The sequence below is a fragment of the Mesocricetus auratus genome, unplaced genomic scaffold (assembly GCF_017639785.1).
Source record: "Mesocricetus auratus isolate SY011 unplaced genomic scaffold, BCM_Maur_2.0 Super-Scaffold_100007, whole genome shotgun sequence".
In the NCBI taxonomy this organism is placed as follows: domain Eukaryota; kingdom Metazoa; phylum Chordata; class Mammalia; order Rodentia; family Cricetidae; genus Mesocricetus; species Mesocricetus auratus.
In genome coordinates, this window is record NW_024429191.1 from 29,798,812 (window position 1) to 29,822,586 (window position 23,775).

At 50.6% G+C, this 23,775-nt stretch overlaps 2 protein-coding genes across 4 annotated transcripts in view; one reads left to right on the top strand and one right to left on the bottom strand.

Moving 5' to 3' along the window:
- Window positions 1-2,447, top strand: part of Mrnip (MRN complex interacting protein) — a 24,218-nt gene extending 21,771 nt beyond the window's left edge. The window contains exon 7 of the mRNA XM_040748523.1: window positions 1,860-2,447. Within this exon, the coding sequence (XP_040604457.1) occupies window positions 1,860-2,354 (495 nt within the window). The 3' untranslated portion in view covers window positions 2,355-2,447. The remainder of the gene's footprint in view (window positions 1-1,859) is intronic.
- Window positions 2,433-14,673, bottom strand: Sqstm1 (sequestosome 1). 3 transcript variants are annotated; one of them, XM_005071858.4, is made up of 8 exons: window positions 14,416-14,671; window positions 12,190-12,285; window positions 11,668-11,897; window positions 11,433-11,574; window positions 10,377-10,457; window positions 5,096-5,316; window positions 4,575-4,770; window positions 2,433-3,219 (listed from the first exon to the last, which is right to left on the bottom strand). In XM_005071858.4, the coding sequence occupies exons 1-8, from the start codon at window positions 14,618-14,620 to the stop codon at window positions 3,062-3,064; spliced, it is 1,329 nt and encodes a 442-aa protein (XP_005071915.1). In that variant the 5' UTR covers window positions 14,621-14,671; the 3' UTR covers window positions 2,433-3,061. The 3 variants fall into 3 exon arrangements, with proteins under 3 accessions (XP_005071915.1, XP_021083916.1, XP_012970227.1); XM_021228257.2 differs by lacking the exon at window positions 10,377-10,457; XM_013114773.3 differs by lacking the exons at window positions 4,575-4,770; window positions 5,096-5,316 and having other exon boundaries at window positions 14,416-14,673.
- Between the last annotated feature and the right edge of the window lie 9,102 nt (window positions 14,674-23,775).

The window sequence follows — 23,775 nt, forward strand, 5'->3', positions numbered from 1 at the left end:
TGTTCCACACAGCCTTGGCACATTGCCTAGGGTGGCCTCCAACTTCTGGGCCCAGGTCATACTCTTCCCTGTGCCTTGTGAGCAGCTGAGTCTGCAGGTACAAGGCTCAGATAACATATTTCTTCACAGTTATAAGATTTATATACTGGCCGGGCGGTGGTGGCACACGCCTTTAATCCCAGCACTCGGGAGGCAGAGGCAGGCGAATCTCTGTGAGTTCGAGGCCAGTCTGGTCTACAGAGCGAGTTCCAGGACAGCCTATAAAACAATACAGAGAAACCCTGTCTGGGAAAAACAAACAAGCAAACAAAAAAAGATTTATATACTAAAAAGCCCGGCTTCCAGCATGAGATCCTTGTCTTTTCTGCTTAAAGTATGTCCTGAGGCTAGACCTGGTGGCAGCCTTTAATCTCAACACTCTGGAGACAGAGTTCAAAGCTATCCTAGTTTACATGGAAGTTCCAGGATCCATAGAAGCCCTGTTTCCTCCCCCAAAAAAAGGCCAACTCCTGAACCAGGTGGTACACAGCCATAATCCTATCACTTAGAAGAGCAGGAATTCAAGGCCATTCTGATTTACAGCAAGACATCATCATGATCATCATCCCATGAGATTAATTCACAGCCAAGAAAGCATCATGAGACCCAGCTAAGGCTGGCCAATAAGGTTTGAGGCAAGACTGTCTTCATCCTGTGGAGTGGAGCTTTGTTAACCTGGTTATCACAGCAGAAGTTTCCCTAGGTGTCCATCCAGGAATGCTGTACCAGTGCCCTGCTCACTTTAGTGTGTGGTGGTGCTCACATTCAGCATGGCTGAATACAGATCTTGTTTTTACTGCTATAGAAGCCCTAGAAATGAGGGAGGGTTCTTGATCTTCCACCTCCTCTGCCCCTAAGTGGTTAGCTAAGGACTGCCCAGCTCAGCCTCAGACTGCATGAAGAACACAGCACAAAGCCAACAGGCAGGGCTTCTCTGTGTAGCCCTGGCTGTCCTAGAACTTGCTCTGTAGACCAGGCTAGCCTTGAACTCACAGAGATCCACCTGCCCTGCCTTTCAAGTGCTGGGATTAAAAGTATGTGCCACCACCACCCAACCCGGAATTCAATTTTTTGATGTTTCTTGAACTACTTAGTGATCTCAGTAGGTATGAGTCCCATTGATCCAGAATCATGGTAGTGAGTTACAGAGCCTTTACCATGGACCACACCATAGACCAAACACTGTGTTCAATTTCACCAGTCTATTGTTTTTTTAGAGGAACTAAAACTTTTGAAATCTCAGCGAGTTCACAGCAAGGTCAGTGGTAAAGCCAAGGTCAGCAATCAGGGTAACTCTCTCATTAGCATTATCTGGGCAGGCAGGAAGCAAAGATCCAGAGTTGCTGTCAAGTTCTTTGTAAACTTGCTTTCTGAGCTGGAAGAAGCAGGCTCAGCACTTCCTCACCTCCCAGAGACCTCGGTGCAGCCACCTGGGCTCCTGACCCTCAGCCCAGCTTTGAAGAGCTGTTCCAGCCTAGCTGGGACTGAGCAGGCTTGATAAACTGCATCTTTCTAGGTGGTAGTGTCCAGGCCCCTCCCTGCTCACACCTCTTCATGGGGACTGCTGACGTGTCCCAAAGTGTCCCAGGAGATGGCTCACCCAGGGTGTCTCCTTTATGGGAGAAATGTGGTCATGGGATTTATCACATCAGGGTAAAGTGGGGGCATTTAGAAACGGACTTGTTAGACCTCACAGTAACAGCATGTCCCTAGCCTGCAGGGATTGGCCAACAGTTTACTGAAAGCAGAAGGGTTGGTGCTGACGGTGCTGCCAAGCTGAACAGAACCCTTTCTCTGTTTTTTGTTTTTTTTTTTTTCAGGACTCCACTAGCCTGTTAGGGACAGAGCAACAAGGTGGCAGCTCTGCCCTCGGAGCTGCAACCCACATCAGGGAGCTTGGTTTTCCTAGGTGGAAACTACCAAATCCTGTCCTGGAGGTTGAGGCCCAATCTTCTAAATGGGCACGGTTTCTCCTGTCACCTGGAAACAGTCCACATGTGAATGGGAGCCCATCAAGACGTCTGCAGGGTGCCCGGCTAGCTGACCCAGCACAAGCTGAGCAAGGGACCCTTGAGGCCAAGACTCCAGGGGAGGGCCACTTCAGTAGGGCCCCTGACACTGTCCAACATCCTCAAACCAGTCACACCACCACACCCCAGCCAGAGAGGCCTGGCAGGAAGACCCCAGAGCAGCCATGGGCCACGGGGACTCCTCAGGCAGATGGTAGGTCCTTGGCTCAAGGGGCACAGAAGGCCCCATCGATGCAACTGCACAACCTCTTTACAACTGGGGAGGACTTTGAGGATGACCTGTAGCCTTCACTTTGACTCGTGTGTAATGTGTCTCCATGCCACAGTGGAGGTGCTTTAGAACAAATAACCCGACAATAAACATGCCTGTCAAACAGATTTCTCTTGTTCAACAATAGTAAGGATCACAGGGTTGGTTAAAGTGCATATGCCACTTAATTACAGAGGAAGCTACATGGGTTTGATTTAAAAGCATTAACATTGGAATGGAAACTAAAGTGTGAGGGAGGCAGTATATGGGGAGACCCTTCAGAGGCTTCACGAGTTCTCCATCCCCCAGGAGCCATGGGCCCCCAATTGCTGGCCACCTTTGACTTACTGTGGACAGCCCCCGCTTAACATAACTGTCAGTGTATTAATCACTTTTAACAAAGAAAACACAGGAGATCACCAGGCGAGAATCTGGATGCTGGTGCAGTGCTGGCGTAAGAGCAAGTGCAGTGTGCCTCTGCAGCTCCTGGCAAAGGCCAGGCTTAGGGGAAGCAGAGGAAGCTCAACCACAAGGATCTGGTTCTGTTCTCAGGTGTCAGCATGTACACTCTTAGAACTCTCCCCGCATGCCACTTTCCTACTGCCCTTAAAGGCTTCACACACGCCCACCTGCAGATTCTGGAAGAATGCCAAGAAACTGGCCTTATAGCGGCCCTGCTGCTCTACTTGATGCAACTACGAGACAAAAGGGGTGGCAGGTCACAGGGCTGGGCACAGCCCTGTCACAATGGCGGAGGGTGCTTTGAATACTGGATTGTGTCCAGTGCAGCTCCGATGTCGTAATTCTTGGTCTGTAGGAGCCTGGTGAGCCAGCCACCTTCGTCAGAGAAGCCCATGGACAGCATCTGAGAGAGTGACTCGATCAGCCGGGGATCAGCCTCTGCCAAATCAGACAGGAAAGTCAGGCACCCTGCAGCACTCCAAACATAGCAAGTCCTGCCTGCCAGGAAGACCGCCCTGTTTAGGCCTCACAGGAACCCTCAGAGGCCAGCTAAAGGGCCAAACAGCCACTCTGCCATTGTAGCATAAACAGCCAGAAGGTATGTAAACAAATGAGTGTAGTTATTTTCCAATTAAGTTTTATCGCCAGATGTGGTGGCTCAAGCCTGTAGTCCTAACACTCAAGAGTGGAGGCAGGAAGATCATTCAGGGACATCCTGGGCAACATTGGGACACCATCTCAAAACCAACCCAAATAAAAGCCCTTTCTAGATAATGAAATGTGAATCCAACTGCCTCTGACTCCCCACCCTCTGTCTAGCATATGTATCGTGTATGTGTTCCTGTGTAGGTGTACATGTATGTGTGAACGTGTGGCAGCCCAGAGCTGAAGTAGGAGTCTTCTTCTATTGTTCCCCATGTGATCTCACAGCTTGCCAACTTCAGCTTGTCTAGCTAGCCAGCTTGTAAAGGGATTTTGTCTGCCTTCTACGTCCTGGGACTACAGACACAGTTGCCACACCTGTTTATTGGATGAACCAGTTCTCCAGATCCCTTGCCCTACTCCGACTCCAGTCCAGAGCCTTGCAAGTGTGAGATAAGCAAACTGCCATGGAGATGCACAGGTAGGTCTCACTGTGTAGCCAGGAGGGTCTTGAACTCATGATAAAGCCCCTTCCTACACTCTCACATACCAGTTTGCTGCCCCCCTGCTCTCATACACAGAAAGTAAGATTGGAAGCCCCAAGGCCCAATCTGGCCCAGAGAGAAGTTATCTACCTGAACACTGTTACCCTGGGAACATGGGAGTAGGCTGCCTCTTTTGCAGGGTGTACACTCGGGATTAGCCACTCCTGTCCAGCACTTTACATTCTCTGCCTGGTTTCTACTGGGGCCTTGACTGTGGTGCTTGCCATTAAAATTTGCAACCCCCTGAGGAAATAGTGTGTAGGGTTTGAGTTCAGTGTTGCCTTCCCTGAAACATCTGCCTTCTCAGAACATATGGGTATTGAGATTTAGAAAGTCTTAAAGTGAGATTAGGTTACTGTTGCTCGATGCAGACAGAAGAGGTCAGACCATCTTCTAGTTTTCTCTGATGTCAGCTGACAGCCCCACCAGGCAGTGTGCCACAGACAAGCCTACAATCCCAAAGCTACCCTGGACTACACAAATAGGTACTGCCTTTAAAAAAAAAAAAAACCCAGGCCCTGCTACCTCTTTTTGTGTTGCCAAAACCAGACACAGGCTAGGATACTCTGAAAGCAAAGAAAAATGAAACTTCTGGTGACCACGTGCCTGGTGGGAGATGTGGGTACAAGGCAGCTTCCTTCAGTCCTGTGGGCCCTTCCTGTGAGGGGTCTAGAGAGCTTGGCCCTTCTGATTCCGGCATCTGTAGAGACTGGAGTTCACCTGTGGATGGGTCCACTTCTTTGGAAGACAAATGTGTCCAGTCGTCATCTCCTCCTGAGCAGTTATCAGACTCCATCTGTTCCTAGAATACAACTGCTGTGAGCACAGGGACCTAAGTGAGTGGCCAGTGGGACCCCACTATCTGCTCGCAGCAAAGTATGGCAAAGAGCTGCCTGCAAAGGACATGTCTGTAAGGGTTTTTCCATGATGCTAAGGGTTGAACCCAGGACCTCATGTATGTCAGGTAAACGCCTCATACTGAGTTACAGCTCTGCAGAGTTCTGTTGGAAGGCTGGTGACGGAAGACATTACAGGAAGGACAGGATCCTTCTGGCTGCAAAATGGTTGGGGCTGAAGCCAAGATGCAAAGCAGGCCAGCTAAAGCTAGTGGGAGAAAGCAGATCTACCTCTGGCTGTCCCACTGACTCCAAAGCGATCTTTTTCATTTGCTCTGTCAGGGACTGTGAAGTGCCCTCGCCTGCCTCGTCAGCTTTGTTGACCTCTGAAGAGCAGCTACTTGGCTGAGTGCTACACTTGTCTTCTGTGTCCATGCTGGAACTTTCTGGGGAGGTGGGTGTCAGGCGGCTTCTCTTCCCTCCATGTTCCACATCAATGTCAACCTCAATGCCTAGAGGAGGAAGAATCAAGCCATCAAGTCCAGAGGCCTCCCCTGCCTGTGACATCAGTGAGTCTGTGAGTTGGCACTGTGAGCTTAGGAAGTGCTTTAACTCAGTCCCAACAGCGCATATGGATTGGGACACTGGCAGTTAGCATAAGAACAAAGAGGCTGAACTCAGCCCCAGGGCCACATAACCATGTAGCATGATAGACCATGTGACAATCCCCATGGGCCAGAAATGCACAGCTGGGCTCCTCCTTCCAACTCAAACCCTGCTAACAAGCACATCACATTGGTCCTTTCTCTCCCTCTAAGCCACAAAGTCCCCAGGGGGCACCTTGTCTCCCAGTAGGAAAGCAGGCTACAAGAGGGCCAGCTCTATACATGGGCAGAACACCTAGCCATAATTGCTGGACGACAGGACACACAGGGTCTCATGGTGTCACAATCATACATATGAACTCCAAGATGCAGTTCAGCGTGGAAAGTCTACCAGCCTGCTCATGTTTGGTGGGGGAATTAGGACAGGCAGGTTCACCAGGTTGACCTGTGCTGCTTGCAAACAAAATGTACCAAGGACAGCACACTCACAGCTTTATCAGTTCCTTCGCACTCCCAGGAGTCCTCTGAGGGACTTTCAGTACCCACATCTGTTTATTTCCTAGTGTGTCGGTATTTACCTCCCCTTTCCCTGTCCTTTCACGAGCTACCTTTGACTAAAAAACAAAACAAAAAACACTACTAGCATGCTATGTAAGTGTTGCTTTGCACAGGGCTATATGTCCTCTATTGTCAAGGGTCTCTCTCCTTTCGTTTGCTAACTTCTTGTTTCTTCTCCAGAGTCTTTCATTTTCTGTGGTTCACGGCTCTCAGTTGCCCATCAGGTCTGGATTTTGGAGAGCCCTCCTCTAGGCTGTCAATGCACATGGGATTTCCCCCTAGTATTTTCTAGCAAATGTCAGCTAAATTCTCACAGATGGACCACCCAAAGGGTTGACTATATTCAATTGAGATAGTCTCTGAACCCAAGCCTTTCCTCTGTCAGTTTTTTTCATATAATTTTAGTTTACATGTGTTTTCCTTGTATATATGTATCTGCACATGTGTGCTTGGTGCTCATGGAGGTCAGCTGTGAGCCACCACGTGGGTGTTGAACCTGACCTCTGCAGAAGCAACAGTGCTGTTAACTACTAAGCCACCTCCAGCTCCCTTCCTCAATGTTAAGCACTTTTTTCTTTCTTTTCTTGTTTTTCGAGACAGGGTTTCTCTGTATTGTTTTGGAGGCTGTCCTGGAGCTTGCTCTGTAGACCAGGCTGGCCTCGAACTCACAGAGATCTGCCTGCCTCTGCCTCCCGAGTGCTGGGATTAAAGGCGTGATGCGCCACCAACACCCGGCTGTTAAGCACTTTGTTATTGTTTCCTTTGTTACATTTTTATGGCACCTGCTTTTTCATAAACCCAGTACTTTCTATCCTCCTTCCTTGCACACTTTCCCACATGCAGAGGCTTTCCTCAATGGCCAGCCATCGTGGCTTCTGATCCTAGAGGCACTAGCAAGAAGCTGCCTGCAAGACCAGGACAGTTGTCAGCTTCACATGTGCAGATGTCCAGAGGCAGGCATTAGGAAAGCCAGGTCCCAGGAGCTGGTGTTCTTTGTCAGGGTGTTCGGCTGCCTCCCCTCAGCAGGGCTCTTCAGCTTTGTCAGGCCAGTGGGGCTGAAATGCTAGGCCCTTGTTCTGTTGCTCATTCCTGATGCCCACGTCTAGGCTGGTGCCTTAGCTTACGTGGCAGAAGCTTCTCAGAGTGAGTCACTTCAAAGTACTGAACACGAAAGTGCTGGTATTGGCCATCACCTGGCTGTGTGGGGCCCTGGAGCTCTCTAACTCTCTTATGAAAGGAAAGGTCTTCTAGCTGCTTTCTTATGCCTTGGCCTGTCACTCCCTCTCACCCTTCATGGTACCAAGACAGAGGGTCCAGTGGGGATTGTTTTGTTTTTTGACACTGGGTCTTATGTAGCTCCTAATAGCCTGGAATTTCCTATGTAAAACAGGCTGTCCTCGAACTGAGAACTTTGCCTACCTGTTTTCCTAGTGCTGGTACCAAAGACATGTGCCATGATGCCCAGAGGGGTCTTGCTTCTTACAAGGGTTCCCTGTACAGCCACCTCTCTCTCTGTCCTCCATTTCATCTTTTTTTATTTTATTTATTTGTGTTTTGTTTTGGGTGGGTGGGAGGTTTCAAGACAGGGTTTCTCTGTGGCTTAGAAGGCTATCTTGGCACTAGCTCTTGTAGACCAGGCTGGTCTGGAACTCAGAGATCTGCCTGCCTCTGCCTCCCAAGTGCTTGGATTAAAAGCATGTGTCACGACTGCCTGGCTCATCTTTTTTATTTTTTACATTTATGTGTGTGTAGAGGTCAGAGGAAAACGTTCAGGAGTTGGTTTTCCTCCCTTACCATGTGGGTAGAGTACATGCCTACCATGAACACAACTCTGTGTTCAATCTCCAGAACCACACACACAGATGGTTCAAGCAAACCAAAACGTCCCTTGAGCCCCATCCCCAACATCCACACCCCATGGTTTTCTAAGCAGGTGCAGGACAGGATCAGAGAGCTGTTGAATTGGGGGTTTCTCAATGGAATAATGAAACCCCAAGACTGAAGGGCTTAGAAAGAATTTTGATGGTCTGTGGCCTGCTGTCCCCAAAGCCTGTGTTTGTCAAGGACTCAGTAACAAGGAAGGACCTGCTACCTTGTATCATAGGTGTCAGTGACCACAGCCTCTGAGCCAAACACAGCACTGTGCCACAGTAGCAGCCTTCCTTGGCTGGTTCTCCCAGAACCTACCAATAAAAGGCCTTGGCTCTGGCTCACCCCAAACCTCTGCCTTCTGAGAGGCTATGCCAACTCCTTTCCCACTGGGCCTCTGCTATCACACAATCCATTAGAGTCATGTGAGTCATCCCCCCTGCTTAGTTCCTCAGAGAAAAAGTGAAGGAAAACTCCCATGACTTCCACAAAAGTTGAAGCAAGAGCTCAAACTACCCAGAGTCTTTTTTTCTAGAAACTTTGCTGTCCTGTCAAGCTCCAGATAATCTACTGCTTAGCAACTCCGCATACTTCGAAGGTCTTTATCCTCCCAGACAACCGCTGAGCACTGCAAAATAATACCTATTATCCTAGACAAAGACTCTAGTCAGTGGTCCTGATACACCAGCTACCAGCATTGCAAGTGAGACCCAGAGGGATTTGGGAAGCCTCCCACAGAAGTCAAAAGCATCACCATCACCATGATCAAGGATAGACTGGGAAATGAGACTGCTGAGTCCCCACTCTCTCATCTCTCTACTGAAAAGGACTCTCGCTTTTCAAAGTGACCAGGTTTTTACACGTCAAAATAAACACTCTCAGGACTGGAGACATGCTCCAGTGGTTAAGAGCAATTGCTGCTCTTGCTAAGGACCCCAGTTTGGTTCCCAGCACCCACATCAGGCAGCCCCCTACTGCCTATAACTCCAGCTCCAGAGGGTCTCAACACTCTCTTCTGCCTACCTTGGGCACTAAGAATGCAAATGCCTGCATGAGTTTGCACACGCACATTAACAGACACACTCCAAAGCAACCTTTGCTGGGAATCCTTGTCTCCACCACACTGAAGGACAACCATACACTGACATGTCTTCCAGAGAAGCTGCCAGCAGCCCTCAAAGCTCACCTGTTGGATGAAGACAACCTTTCACAGCTGAACTACAATCTTCCAGAACCTCACTATATCCTAAAGTGAGCTCTTTTTCTCCTGGCTACAATCCGATTGCTGCTGTGCCACTTCAACCTCCTTGGAAGGCAACGAGAGCCTGGCTCTCTCAAAAGCCTCTTCCTACAATGCCAAAGCCATGTGGTCTCACCAAACTGCTTTGTCTGTACTTGGTTTTAGTGCAAAGGATTGCAGTCTTAACACTACCACAGAGCTACACCGCAAGGCCAGGATGTCTCTGTTGCCTCACAGCTGCATCCTGGAACTGCATGAGCAGAGATGGCCTCTGCTTGCAGCAAGTGGTGGTGACACCTAGTAGCTATAAGAAGGGGAGAGGGCTGGGCGTTGGTGGTGCACGCCTTTAATCCCAGCACTCGGGAGGCAAAGGCAGGCGGATCTCTATGAGTTTGAGGCCAGCCTGGTCTACAGAGTGAGTTCCAGGACAGCCTCCAAGACAATACAGAGAAACCCTGTCTTGAAAAACCAACAAACAAACAAACAAATAAAAAAAAGGAGGAGAGGCTGGTGGGGTTGGGACACCCCTCTCATCAGCATTCCTTCAGTACTGGTCGTGGCCTTTGCACAGGCTCCTGCGGTCACTTCCCAACACTGCAGACACAGGAGCAGGATGTGGGCAAGCACTTCCTAAACCACACCAGTGTGCCCCAAAGACAGTACATAGGGCCACAGTACTGAGAGGTGACACTGTGCTCCCCATCCCAGCAAACTTCCTCTGCCCTCTGCAGAGCCGGGCATGACCCAGAGCACTTGCCTCTAGCACCTCCCTGCTCTCACAAAGATTTGGGGTTCTCAAATGAGAAGGAAAAGAAATCCCAGCACTTGGCAGGCCAAGGCAGGAGGAATTCTACAAGTTCAAAGCCAGCCTGGGCTACATAAAATTCTTGGCCAACCAGGGATAACATGAAACCCTGCCTTAAAAAAAAAAAAAAAGAAAAAAGAAAAGAAGGGAAAAGAAAAAGAAATCAACTGCCTGCTTTCAAGTCTAAAACTCACTTGGCTCAGAAAACACAAGCTGTTGTTATCCAAAGGCTAGCGCATTCGCTAATAAAGCACCCTCCCCACTGGCTCCTTCTATTTTGTGTGGAAAGACCAAGAATTAGTCAGGAATTCAACCTTGAGGCACCCATTCCAGTCCTCAGCAAAGGTTAATTTTACACAACAAAACCTTGCTGGTGTCATGCATATATCTGCCCTAGCCTCTGCAGCATGCCAGAAAAAGCTGTCAAAGGCCATTTGCACACTGAGTCACCAAGTCACTGGGGTGTCTTGCAGGATGACCAGGAAGCTCACTCACCTAGAGGGCTGAGGGCAGCTGCCACACTCTCCCCCACGCTCTTCAGGAAATTGACACTGGGATCCTCTGATGGACCAGAAGCTGTTGAGTTTTACAAAAAGAAAGATGACCTTTCTGTGACTCTGTCATCTATCACAGAACATTTGTGCCAAGGTCCCCATCATCTAGGTAGTCACTGTCCTGGGACCCCTCACCGCATTTGGTGCTTCTCTCCTCTCCCATACTGCACCCTTGGTTTCCCAGTGGAACACAGGTTGAGCCTCTCTGGCCTCTGTGCCAGCGGCTCAGTACAGCTAATATGTAAATATTGACCTTGTCCTAGATATGCTGTTTACTCAAAATCAAACAAATATCCCAGCTGGCTGTTCTGGCACATGTCTGCAATCCAAGCACTCAAAGAGGCTGAGGCAGGAGAATCTCAAGTTTAAGGCCATCTTGGGCTACATAGTGAGTTCCAAGCTAGCGAGAGCCACATCGATCCTGTCTGAAGGAAAAAAAGGAAAATCAAGAAGCAGAATGTGTAAGTTCTTTCGGGTTTTGGAGACAGGATCTTATGCCAAGGTTGGCCTTGAATTCCTGATCCTTCTGCCTCTGCCTGCTGAGTCCTGAGATTATATGTGTCACCACAAATGGCTTTGTGACAATGGAGTTTTTTGTTTTTGTCTTTTAAAGAGCAACTTTGGCCCAGCTACCTATTCATACCTCAGAAAGGCAGCTTACAGGGTAGGGTGGGCCCTGTGGGGGAATTTGTGGCTTTAGGCACTCAGACACCTGTTTACTCACTTGTAAAATGGAAATGCATTGTCTCTTCAGGTTCTAAAGAGGCTCTGATGACATGGATAAGGATAGTGTGTAGCAGAATGATGGAACCCGTATGTATTATGTGAAAGGTCTCCCATATCCCCAAAAAAACAACAGAAAAGAAAGGGATGTGTAGCGCACAGTCTACTGTGGGCAATGCTGGACTTTAGGCTATGGGGACAGCTTGGCCAAAGGCCCACCTGAATTGGCTGGCTACTTAGGACACCCAAAAGCCAGTTCAAATACCAGCCTTACCTGACTCAGCTGTAGGGCAAGGGCGAGCATCCCCTGCTCGAGGAGGACGTGGGCTCCAGTTCCCCGGTGGACCCATCTCCCAGCCAGGCCAGCCAAAATGTCCATGTTTCAGCTTCCGAAGCCAGCGGCCATGAGAGAAGCCCTGGGCAGGAGAAAACAAGACAGGGCAGTGAAGGGTAAGGGTTTCTAGGTCCCATCACCCTGTAGCCCCCAGGACTGCAAAGAACCAGCTCACATCAGAGAGGTGGCCAAAGGGGTTGGGAAAGATGAGCTTGCTGTGCTCCCTGTGTAGGCCCTTCCCCTCGCAGACGCTGCACAGGTCGTAGTCTGGGCACACACTGCACTTGTAGCGAGTTCCCACCACAGGCCCATTGCAACCATCACAAATCACATTGGGGTGCACCATGCTTCGAGATGCCTCCTGAGCACATGGTGGGCGGTGGTCCCGCCGGCACTCCTTCTTCTCTGCAGGGAGAGTTAAGAGCTGTTAGAGCAAGGCCCCTAAAATTCTCTCTTCCTTGTCACTGCTGATTAAAGTCCATCCAGAATTCAGTGGCTTAGGGCAACCTCTTAATGAGGCCAGGAGGTCCCAGGCCCTGCATCTGTTAAACACAAATGACCCACACAGCAGGAGCCTCAACTCCAGGTCACAGAGCTCAACCTTGTCTTAGACAACTCAGACTCCTGACCCTTTCTTTAGAGGGAAGATCTATAGGAAGCACCTGGATTCAGGTAGTGCGCTAGGGCAGCCCTGTACCTTTAATGTAGATGCGGAAGATGTCATCTTTCACATAGGACATGGCCATTGTCAGCTCCTCATCACTGGAAAAGGCAACCAAGTCCCCATCCTCATCTGTATTAAGAGACAATATATCAGAGCCAGCCAGGGACATAGCTCAGGAGTGAAACACTAGCATGCAAGTCTTAGAGTCCATTCCCAGCACCAGAAGGAAAATAAAGGCAGCAGAGGTATCCAGGCCTCTATGCTGGGTACACACTGCTGCAATGTACAGAGCCCACTGCTAAAGGGACAATTTCAGAGACTCTATACTCAGCCTGCATACTGGGGCAAGCAGCAATATGGCCATTCACTCTGAAACAAACTGGATGAATACATGCTCCAACCTAGGTCCTGGGCTACAGTTGCACACAGAAGACTGAACACATGTGTATGGGGGGTCCAGCCTCCTGCCAAAACATGTTGTTGATCTCTAGGAGCTGTAATTACAAGCGGTTGTGAGATGTCTAGTATGTGTGCTGGGAACAGAACTTGGGTCCTCTGGAAAAGCAGCAAGTGCTTTAACCATTGAGACATCTCTCAAACCCCTCTGGGATTACAGGCAAGCATGCATGTTTATAAGTTAGTACAAATAATCTTCAAGCACCTCATATATGCCAAAACACACATCTGCAGGCTGGGCTAAGCCTGTGGGCAACCACTCAGCCAGCAATAGCTACCATATTATATGAGAGTGGTGACCTCAAAAGTTACCAACAGTCCAGTGCCCACCAACGAAAGACCAGATAAACTAAACATGACATATCCAAACAGATTATTCTTCATCCACAAAAAGAAACTAAGTACCACCCAGGGATGAAGCAAAGAAGGGTAGTCTTTGCCTAACATATGCAAAGTCCTGGGTTCAGGCCCCTGTACTAGAGGGGGGGGGGGGTGTAACTGGTGAGAGCAACAATACAAATGGGCCTCTGACATATTAATAAGTGAAGGAACAAAACTACATTGTAAGACTCCATTATACACCAGGCAGTGGTGGTGCACACCTTTAGTCCTCACACTCAGGAGGCAGAGACAGGCAGACCTCTCTGAGTTCGAGACCAGCCTGGTCTACAAGAGCTAGTTCCAGGACAGGCTCCAAAACAACACAGAGAAACCCTGTCTTAAAAAAAAACAACAAAATAAATAAATAGACAAAAACTTATAAAACAAGAGATTCTAAATTGAACATGATAGTGGCTACACAATTCAGTTAAAAAGAAGGCAAGGATCCTGGGGGGGGGGGGGGTTCAGTTAGTAGAGTGTAGCCAGGCAGGCATGAGGCCCAGGACTGGATCCCTGGTAAAACAGAAAGCAGAGGACTCCGAAGACAATTTAGGGACACAGGCCAGCCGGGTCACACAGTGAGACCCATCTCTGCTAATACAAAAGAGTAATGTTTTTTTGCTTTGTTTTGTTTTTCAAGACGGTTTCTCTGCAGCGTTGGAGGCTGTCCTAGAACTCACTCTGTAGAACAGGCTGGCCTCAAGCTCACAGAGATCTGCCTGTACCTGACTCCCGGATGCTGGGATTAAGGGCATGCACCACCAATGCCCGACCTCTATACACTTTTACTGGGTGAATTACATAATAACTCAATACACGGAAATATTTTTCTGGCTAGGAGTGGTGATAAACACCTGTGATCCCTGTACTGGGAAACAGACAAGAGGATTAAAGTTGAGTGAGGCCACCCTAAACCACTTGGGAGTTCAAGGCCAATCAGGCTACGTGGCTTTACTTCAAAAAAAAAAAAAAAAAAAAAAAAGACTGACCGACCGACCAACAGTCCTCCGCAAGATCATCCCATAGGGAGGGCCTTGGCCACGCCTCTCCTGTCAACAATTTCTGGCTCCACCCCATGCAGCCTCCAGCCACTCCAACGCAAGAGACTGAGCTAGTTCCGGGGTCCCCGACCTCCCCCACCACAGACCGCTCCACCCCGCCCCCGGCGCTTGTTTACCCGTCACTCCTCTCCACCCCTCCTCCACGTCTGTCCGTCCCGGCTCTTCCGGGGCTTTAACTGAACCCACCACCCGGCGCGACAGCGAACAAGCGACCGGCGGGATGTCAGCAGTCACCTGAGCGGCCGCCTGACCACCCGGTCCCGCGAGGAGGCAGAGGACGCCCTGCCACGTCCTCGCCCAGACCTGCCACACCGTGGCGGAGGATGTTGGCTTCCCCACCCCGGCGGCCCCGGCCCCTCACCGCGGTAGTGCGCCTGGAAGCCCCCAGGCCGCAGCGCGGGGAACAGCGAGGCCACCCGGCTCAGCAGTCTCTCGCACGGCCCTGGACCCGCCGCGGCCTCGGCTTCCGCCTCGGGCTCCGGGCTAAAGCAGAAGCTGAAGCGGCGGATCTCGCGGGCCGCCTCCTCCTTGCCCAGAAGATAGGCCTTCACAGTGAGGGACGCCATAACCGCAGACTAGGTATGGAGAAACAGCTGGGCGGCTGCTGCTGCTGCGCCGCCGAGCCCAGCTTTTATAAAGGAAACGGAGCCCCGCCTCATAGGGGCGGGGCCTCTCTGCGTCACGCCCCTCCCGGCTGGTTAGGCAGCCGCACGCGAGCCCCCTTGACAGGGTCCCTATCAGGTATAGGAGGGCCGCCCTTACTGCCAGCTCCTTCTTCTCCCTTCCAAGATAAGGGTGACCCCACAAGACCAGCCTCAGCCTCCACTTGTTTAGGAAAAGTCTGGTAAGGGTCCTAGTCTAGGCCGTCCCAGGCTTGGGCCTGCCTATGACTCAGCAGTGTAGTCCCTAAGCTGAGAGGGGATCCCAGCACAGAAACGAGGAGGACTCAGATGCTTTCTGTCAGGAGGCCAAACAAGCTGATCCAAAGGATGCTGTTCCGACCCTCTCACCCCTACAGCCACCATGACCAGCCCCTAACTGGATAAAGCCACATCACCCCCATCTTAGGCCTGACCCAATTTAACAAGGATCAGGTTGGGAGGTGTTGGATAAGCACTGGAGCGACTTCCCACAAACCCACCCTGTAGGAGGGGTAGCCAGGACTCCTGAAGCATCAATGGTCACACCTGTTCACACACACACACACACACACACACACACACACACACACACACACACTCACACACTCTGGGGCTCTAATCGGGGTGGAGGTGGGCATATCTCAGGCCTTATTGGCCTCATAGATAGCCAAAGACGTCAGACCACCTGCACTCCAGCTAGAAACCAAAATATGAGCCTTAGCCAGTCCTGTGTCATGGCTTGTAATTCCAGCTGTTTGAAGTGCTGAGGCAGGAGGATACCAAGTTCAAGATCTGCCTGAGCAAACTGTCTCCAAATAGAAAGTAGTCCTAGCACTTGGGAAGTAGAGGCGAGAGGTTCAGGAGTTCCAAGCCAGCCTTGGCTATATGAGGCCTCCTCTCAAAATAAAATAAAATAAAAAGGCTGGGTATAGAGTTTAGTAGAGACACAGCTCATGGGGATTTAGCTTAGTAGGAATACACCTCAGAGGGATTTAGTGCATAAGGATATAGCTCAGTGCCTAGTAGGTGTTCTATCTTAGATTCTCCCCTCAGTACAAAAGCCAAAACCAGGAGAGGCTGCTTTGTGTGGCAAAAGTGGCCTGTTAGCTGGGCATGATGACACACATCTGTAACCCCAGCACTTGAAAGCTGAGTAAGGAGGAATTCTAATTCAAGGCCAGTCCAGGTTTGCATAGCAAGTTTACTCTCAGAAACAAATTAAATGAATGAAAATAAAATGAGCTTTTAGCAGGAACGCAGCTGTGGGGAAGGATGCAGGCTACAGAGGAGTGTCACCCTGCAAGGCTCTGTCAACAGGACATAGACAGACCTTCTAAGTCAAACTCATGGTAGAAGAACCTGCTGGGCAGCACTGGAGCTCAAACTATCTCCCTGGGACAGGGTCTCTAGACCAGCTTCCGAGGGCCGATGTCCTGATTCCTATCTTCTTCGGAGGCCTCTCTAGGAGTTGGGTTTGTGCGGGCTGAAAAACCTCAAATGCTAGGAAGGCTCAGCAAGGGAGGGATCTGCTTTTTCCCTGGGTCTGGGAGGCCCATACCCATACCAGGTCCTGTGGAGGACAGTCCTATTAGGCTTCCCCCTCCATCAAGTTGGTAGCCCCCAGAAAGGCCCTTGACCTGCAGTTCCCTCTGGTAGTGCATGTAGATTAGGGGACGGACCAGGAGCCTGGAGCTGGGCAGAGGCTGTATCCTGAAGGCGGGTGCTGGTCAAGCATGACTCAGCAGCCTAGAGCCTGAGAGCACCAAAGCTTCAAGCAGGCCAAGCTTCCTACGGGACATCTGAGCCAGTGGGCAGCCACCAGAAACTCCTTTGCTTTGTCATCGGTGGGAGAAAGAAATATCAGGAAATGGGGCCCTGGGGAAGTTGGCCTAGAGGCTGCTGGCTCTGGGTTCCAGGCCAGGCCAGCATGCCTTGCTGCCTAGAGCAGCTCAGGCTCTCTCCCTAGTTCCCAGGCCTGCCAGGGAGGTAAACAAGGCGGTGGCTGGGGAACCCCCTGGCAGGGCCCTCTCTGTTTGCTGTGGTCAGGTGGCCTGGGCGGCTGTGAGTCAGAGTCCCATGATCCTGGTCATGACGGGGATCCCCCAGCTGCTGCCACCCATTCCATTGCCAGCAGAGGGGATGGGATCTTTGAAGACTTACAGGAAAGTGAGCTTTCAGAGGACAACATCTGGTGCCTTTTTCATGAGTCCGCCTGCCCCTCCTCACCCTCTGAAGCACACAGTGGAGGAAAGGGAGAAGCTTGGCACTTGAATCAAGAGATAGTTCTTTTGATCATCTTTGCAAAGGCAGGTGGCTGGAATCATCTTTGAAATGGGTCAGGAGTGGGAGGACCTGAGCTGCCCCTCCCTAGGGGATTCCTCACAGGTGTGCTAATTATTTACTGGCCTTTGGGGGTGTACACTACCAGTGGAGTCAGTGGGAAAGAGGCCTCAAATGGGTTGAGGTGGGTTAGTAGGGCAACATGGAAAAGACCTAAGTCAAGAGGTAGATTCTATGAGAAGCGCAGAGGTGACCTAGGACCTCCGCTGCCTATTTAACATGTCAGAGCCAACGTGGCTGCCAGGCCCTCCCAGCATCCCTCAGTTTCTCCCAGTTACAGACCATGGCTGGCATATCCTGCCACCTACCCTGAACCCTCCAGCCCAGGGACTGGGATGCCTTTCCCCCAGAGGATCTTCCCTATATTATCCAGGCATTTTGGTTACTCACCATTTTGTCCCTTTGGCCTCCTGGCTGCTGCTCCTGGTTCTCTCTCTTCTCTCTCCTTTCCCCTCAAACCTCCCCCACATGACCTAGCTCAGTCTGGTCATGTCTGCTCTGGACTCTCCAGTTGTCCCTGTCTCTCCCTATGCTCTCCCTTTTATCTGCGATAAGCTTCCTCCTCCACCACACCGAGGAGCGGTCATTCCTTTCCTTCCCTTTTTAGTCCCCTTTTCCATTCACTGTCTGTTGTGCTGTCTCTTTGGGTTCCTCCAAGGCTTGGCAATGGTTTTCTCGAGTTTGATTTATACTGTTGGGTCTCAGGTAGTCCATATGTCTAGAAATAAGCTCAGACTGTACTGTAGAAGGATTTCTGGTGGCTAGATAAAAGCCTGCATTCCTCAGGAACTTAGGAAATGAGTTTCCATACCTAAAAAATCATTTTCTTGTCTCTGGCTGGAAGGACATGGTATTCTCTTCCACTGACACACACCTATATAGTTGATATGGGAGCCCATGCCTGCATCCAAGCTACCTCAGTCGCTACTCGATATACATCTCAAAGCCCCCATGCTAGCTAGCATCCTGGCTCTTCTCATCTCCCCAGACCCCCTCCTCCCAGATGCCTGCTGTTTCTATATAGCAGCAATGTTTTCCCCCAGCCCACCTACCCCTCTTGCTGTCTCTCACTGTCTCCACTGTTCTCTCCTGTTTCTCTAACCCTGCCCATGCCCAGTCTACTATTTTTCTCTGCCCTGGATATTTTCTCTCTTATTTACAATGAAACCTTCCCCCTACCACCCTCCCCTCGCATACAGACATCCTGGGGGCTATGGGATGAGGAGTCCAGATGCATGCTGTTCAGCTGGAGCCCAGGCCACTGAGGAAAGAGACTGGGGGTCACAGGGACACGCCCCTCTGAATCCCCTCTCCACCTAGGCCCAGTGAGACGCATTTCTCTGTGAGAATGCTGGTCTATGACTATGTACCTGTCTAGAGCAGCGGCTAACACTGGAGTGACGCACCCCGAGTTCCCAGATACACCCCGCTCATTCCACCTGGTACTTTTTCCAAGGTGCTTACCCCTGTCCCAGAGCCCTCTCCTCCCCTTCTCTGAATGGCAGTTTCCTTCCCTAAATGGTATGTCCTCAGTGGTGCCTTCCCTGGAAAACACCTCCAAGTGCTGGGCATCATTTTGCTTATTGCTGTTTGGCATGTTGTCACTACCTCCTCACGTTCCTCCACGACTTTACAATGCTTTTCTCAAGTTTGGTTGCTGTCTTTGGGGTGTGAAGTCAGGAGTCCAGATGGGTGCTGTTCAGCTTTTCAGCCTGCATTTTTGGTAGTGTCAGGGATAAAACCCAAGGCCTCCCTTCCTGCACACTAGGCAAGCACTCTGCATCCCAGCCTCTCTCTTAGTTCCTTTTTACAGAAGCACAAGTGTGAGGTCTCTGGCTCTGTGACAAGAAGGGGGACACATCCCAAAGACTGTTAGGATTATCCCAAAAGAAAAAACAATGGAGGAATTATGTAATATGTTGGGGCAATGGAGGCTGGGAACCCTCCAGTCCCTCTGGAGTTGGACCACCTACATGGGATGAAAGAGGGTCGCGGGGCTGGGGTTTGACACTAGACTGAAACCTCATGGAGTGGGGTGGGGTGCAGCTGGGCCCTAAGGACAATATGCAGGGGTGATGGAGAAGCTGCTAGCGATACCCAGAAGGCAAAAGGGAGGCATCACAAGGCCCCAGGTGAGTGCACAGATGCATGGGGGTGCCCCAGGTGAGTGCACAGATGCATGGGGGTGTCCCAGGTGAGGAGTACACAGATGCATGGGGGTATCCCAGGTGAGGAGTACACAGATGCATGGGGGTGTCCCAGGTGAGGAGTACACAGATGCATGGGGGTGCCCCAGGTGAGTGCACAGATGAATGGGGTGCCCCAGGTGAGCACACAGATGCATGGGGGTGTCCCAGGTGAGTGCACAGATGCATGGCGGTGTCCCAGGTGAGTGCACAGATACATGGGGTGTCCCAGGTGAGTGCACAGATGCATGGTGGTGCCCCAGGTGAGCACACAGATGCATGGGGGTGCCCCAGGTGAGTGCACAGATGCATGGGGTTGTCCCAGGTGAGGAGTACACAGATGCATGGGGGTGCCCCATGTGAGTGCACAGATGCATGGGGGTGTCCCAGGTGAGGAGTACACAGATGCATGGGGTGTCCCAGGTGAGTGCACAGATGCATGGCGGTGCCCCAGGTGAGCACACAGATGCATGGGGGTGCCCCAGGTGAGGAGTACACAGATGCATGGGGGTGTCCCAGGTGAGGGCACAGATGCATGGGGGTGTCCCGGGTGAGTACACAGATGCATGGGGGTGTCCCAGGTGAGTACACAGATGCATGGGGGTGCCCCAGGTGAGGAGTACACAGATGCATGGGGTGCCCCAGGTGAGCACACAGATGCATGGGGGTGCCCCAGATGAGGAGTACACAGATGCATGGGGGTGCCCCAGGTGAGCACACAGATGCATGGGGTGCCCCAGGTGAGTGCACAGATGAATGGGGGTGTCCCAGGTGAGTGCACAGATGCATGGGGGTATCCCAGGTGAGGAGTACACAGATGCATGGGGGTGTCCCAGGTGAGTATACAGATGCATGGGGGTGTCCCAGGTGAGGGCACAGATGCATGGGGGTGCCCCAGGTGAGGAGTACACAGATGCATGGGGGTGTCCCAGGTGAGGGCACAGATGCATGGGGTGCCCCAGGTGAGAGCACAGATGCAGTGGGGGTGTCCCAGGTGAGGGCACAGATGCATGGGGGTGTCCCAGGTGAGTACACAGATGCAGTGGGGTGCCCCAGGTGAGTACACAGATGCATCGGGGTGTCCCAGGTGAGTGCACAGATACATGGGGTGTCCCAGGTGAGGAGTACACAGATGCATGGGGGTGTCCCAGGTGAGTACACAGATGCAGTGGGGTGTCCCAGGTGAGTGCACAGATACATGGGGTGTCCCAGGTGAGGAGTACACAGATGCATGGGGGTGTCCCAGGTGAGTACACAGATGCAGTAGGGTGCCCCAGGTGAGTGCATAGATGCATGGGGTGTCCCAGGTGAGTGCACAGATGCATGGGGGTGTCCCAGGTGAGAGCACAGATACATGGGGGTGCCCCAGCTTGGCAGCAAACTCCCTGGGGCACAGAGGTGCACAAGAACTTGCCAGTCTTGGGCGCCAACTCCAAAAGGGCAGAGGAAGAGCCTTGGAGAGACTGTTCTTGACCTGTCCCCAAGAGTGTGGACTTGGGTCCACAGCCTCGGAAGGGCTCGTTCCTGACTGAGAATGCCAACTGACCCTTCACTGGGCCAACTTGGTTTTAGGTGTGGTGGTTTGAATAGGTTTGGCCCCCCCATAGACTCCTGTGTTTGAATGCTTGGCCCAGAGGGAATGGCACTTTTAGGAGGTGGGGCCTTGTTAAAGGAAGTGCATCACTGTGAGGGCGAGCTTTAAGGTCTCTTATATGTTGGAGCTACATCCAGTGTGGCACACAGTCCCCTGCTGCCTGTGGATCTTGATGTAGAAGCCCCAGCTCCTTCTCCAGCACCATGTCTGCCTGCCACCATGCTTCTCACCATGATGCTAATGGACTGAAGCTCTGAAACTGTAAACCAGCCCCAATTAAATGTTTTCCCTTATAAGAGTTGCTGTGGTTGACACCCTAAGACTGCCACTGTTCTGTCTCCTCCCTGATGCTGAAGTGGAACCAATGCCCAGCTCTCTCCTGGGTGTTGCACACTTAGGTACCGGGTCCGAGGCCCAGAAAAGTGTAGGAATGGGAATCTGATGGCCTCGTCCCCTCTCCAGGTCTTTTCCTTCCTCTATCACCCCTTAACCTGAGACTTACCCTGTGGGGTGGTTGAGTCTCCCAAAGCTGGTGGCTAGATTCTGGAAAGATAATGGCAGAGCTGGGGGTGGAGGGACTATGAGGAGATCAGAAACCCCATCTTAGGTAGCTCAAAGAGCCTAGGCCTGGAGGGGCCTGAGTGAAAAGCCATTCAAGGAGAAATAGGAGCTGGGCAGTTATGGGATGGGGAGAGCAGTCATTGTCTCCCTATCTAGGGAATTCCAATGCCAGGAGCAGTAACAGGATGCCCAAAGCCTTGGTACCACTGTTCTCTAAGGACCTTCTGTACTCCAGAGCTCTGGCAACCAGGTTGACTCTCACCTGACTCTTCCCAGGCCAGCTCCCTTCTTCCTATTTGGCCTCCAGGGATGCTTAAATCCTCCATACTCTTTTTTTTCTTTTTAGTTTTTTAATTTAAATTAGAAACAATCTTATTTTATATATCAATCCCAGTCAGTTCCCTCTCCCTCCCATCCTCCCATGCTCCCTCCTCTGTACTCTTTGTGTCAATGTCTCTCCCTAGTTGTGGATACTCCCTTTGCTTGGCTAATGTTCCCAAGAGGTCCCAAGGGGGACCTTGACCAGCATTTGTGTGGTGCCCGGGTCAGCAAATGTTAGTAAATTAAATAAAAAAATACAAATGGCAGTTAGACCTCATGATGTTGTGATCATGAGGCTGATGCAGAAGGATCACAATTTCAAAGCCTTAGAAATCCTTTCTCAAAATTAAAACGTAAGCTGGGTATTGGTGGCACATGCCTTTAATCCCAGCACTCGGAAGGCAGAGGTAGGCGGATCTCTGTGAGTTCAAGACCAGCCTGGTCTACAGAGTGAGTTCCAGGACAGCCTCCAAAACCACCGAGAATCCCTGTCTCAAAAAACCAAAAAAAAAAAAAAAGTAAAAAGTAAACAAAAGTCTGAAGATCTAACTCAATGATGTAGCATGTGTAATACACACACACACACACACACACACACCAGTGAAATTATAGAAGATTGTGGCTCCTATTTTTACTAGGTTCTTCCATCAGGCTCAGTAGACCAGACTAAAAATCAAAATGGAATCAGTACCTTGTGGAGGTCAGAAGACAACTTTTGGGAGTTCTCTTCTTTTGCCATGTGGGTCTCTGGGAGTACAACTCAGGTCATCAGGCTTGATGGCAAGTGTCTTTACACACTGAGGATCCCAACAGCTTTTTTTTTTTTTAGAGGAGATCTTGGACTGGAGAGATGGCTTAGCGGTTAAGAGCACTGGCTGCTCTTCAGAGGACTCAGGTTCAATTCCCAACAACCACATGGCAGCTCACAACTGTCTGTAACTCCAGTTCCAAGGTATCGACACCCTTACACAGACATATATGCAGGCAAAACATCAATGGACATAAAATAAACACTGGAAATAATTTAGAAAATGAGACAAGGCAAACAAACCCAAAGTAACAAAATAATTTTGTGCTCACTTAGGCAGCACATATACTAAAATTGGAAAAATACAGAGGAAAAAAAAAAAAAGGATGGGATCTTGCTGTGCAGCCCTGACTAGTCTGTAATTACAATTTAGAGCAGGCAGACCTCAAACTTTCAATAATCCTCCTGCTTCTGTTTCCTGAATACTGGGGTTACAGAGGTGGGAAGCCTTCGCTGACTCACGTTTGCATTGGATATGTTGAGGCCAAGAGCACTGACCTGCTATCTCCCCAGGTCCCTTGTCTACCCCAGAGACCCAGAGAACACCACTGGGATAATAACTAGAAGCCTGTGGCCACACCCTGTCCCTCAAACCACCAGCAATTCTTGTCGATTCTAATTCCTAATAGCAACGGTAATAACTTCATGTATCTTTTATGCTAGGAAACGTTCTGAGTTTTATATATCTATGAAATCAACCTGCTCCCTTAATGTGAGACCATGTGATTAGTTCCGGCCAAGGACCTGAGACAGTAAAGTCACAGGCCAATGACAAGGCAAGTATTTCTTTATTTGCTAATGCCAAAGCTTCTAGAGCTTTCTTTCCTCTGCCAGGGAGCATTGTTCCAGTACCTATCCCTGAAGCCTGGGGAAGAGCTAAAATGAGTAGAGCTGTCAGAGTCCTTGATGGACATGAAACTTCAGTAAGTATGCCATCATTAAAACATCCCCACCCCACTCCAGACTGCCTTTTTCCTAGGTGCTTGATCAGGGATCTCTACCCTCTTGTGCCGATTTGGAAGGACTGTGACATTAAGGAAAAGTTTAAGTCTGGTGTTGGTGGTGCATACCTTTAATCCCAGCACTCAGGAGGCACAGGCAAGCGATCTCTGTGAGTTTGAGGCCAGCCTGGTCTACAGAGCGAGTTCCAGGACAGGATCCAAAGCCACAGAGAAACCCTGTCTCAAAAAAGAAAAATAAAACTTTAAACCAGGCGGTAGTAGCGTACATCTTTGATTCCAGCACTCAGGAGGCAGAGGCAGAGGCAGGT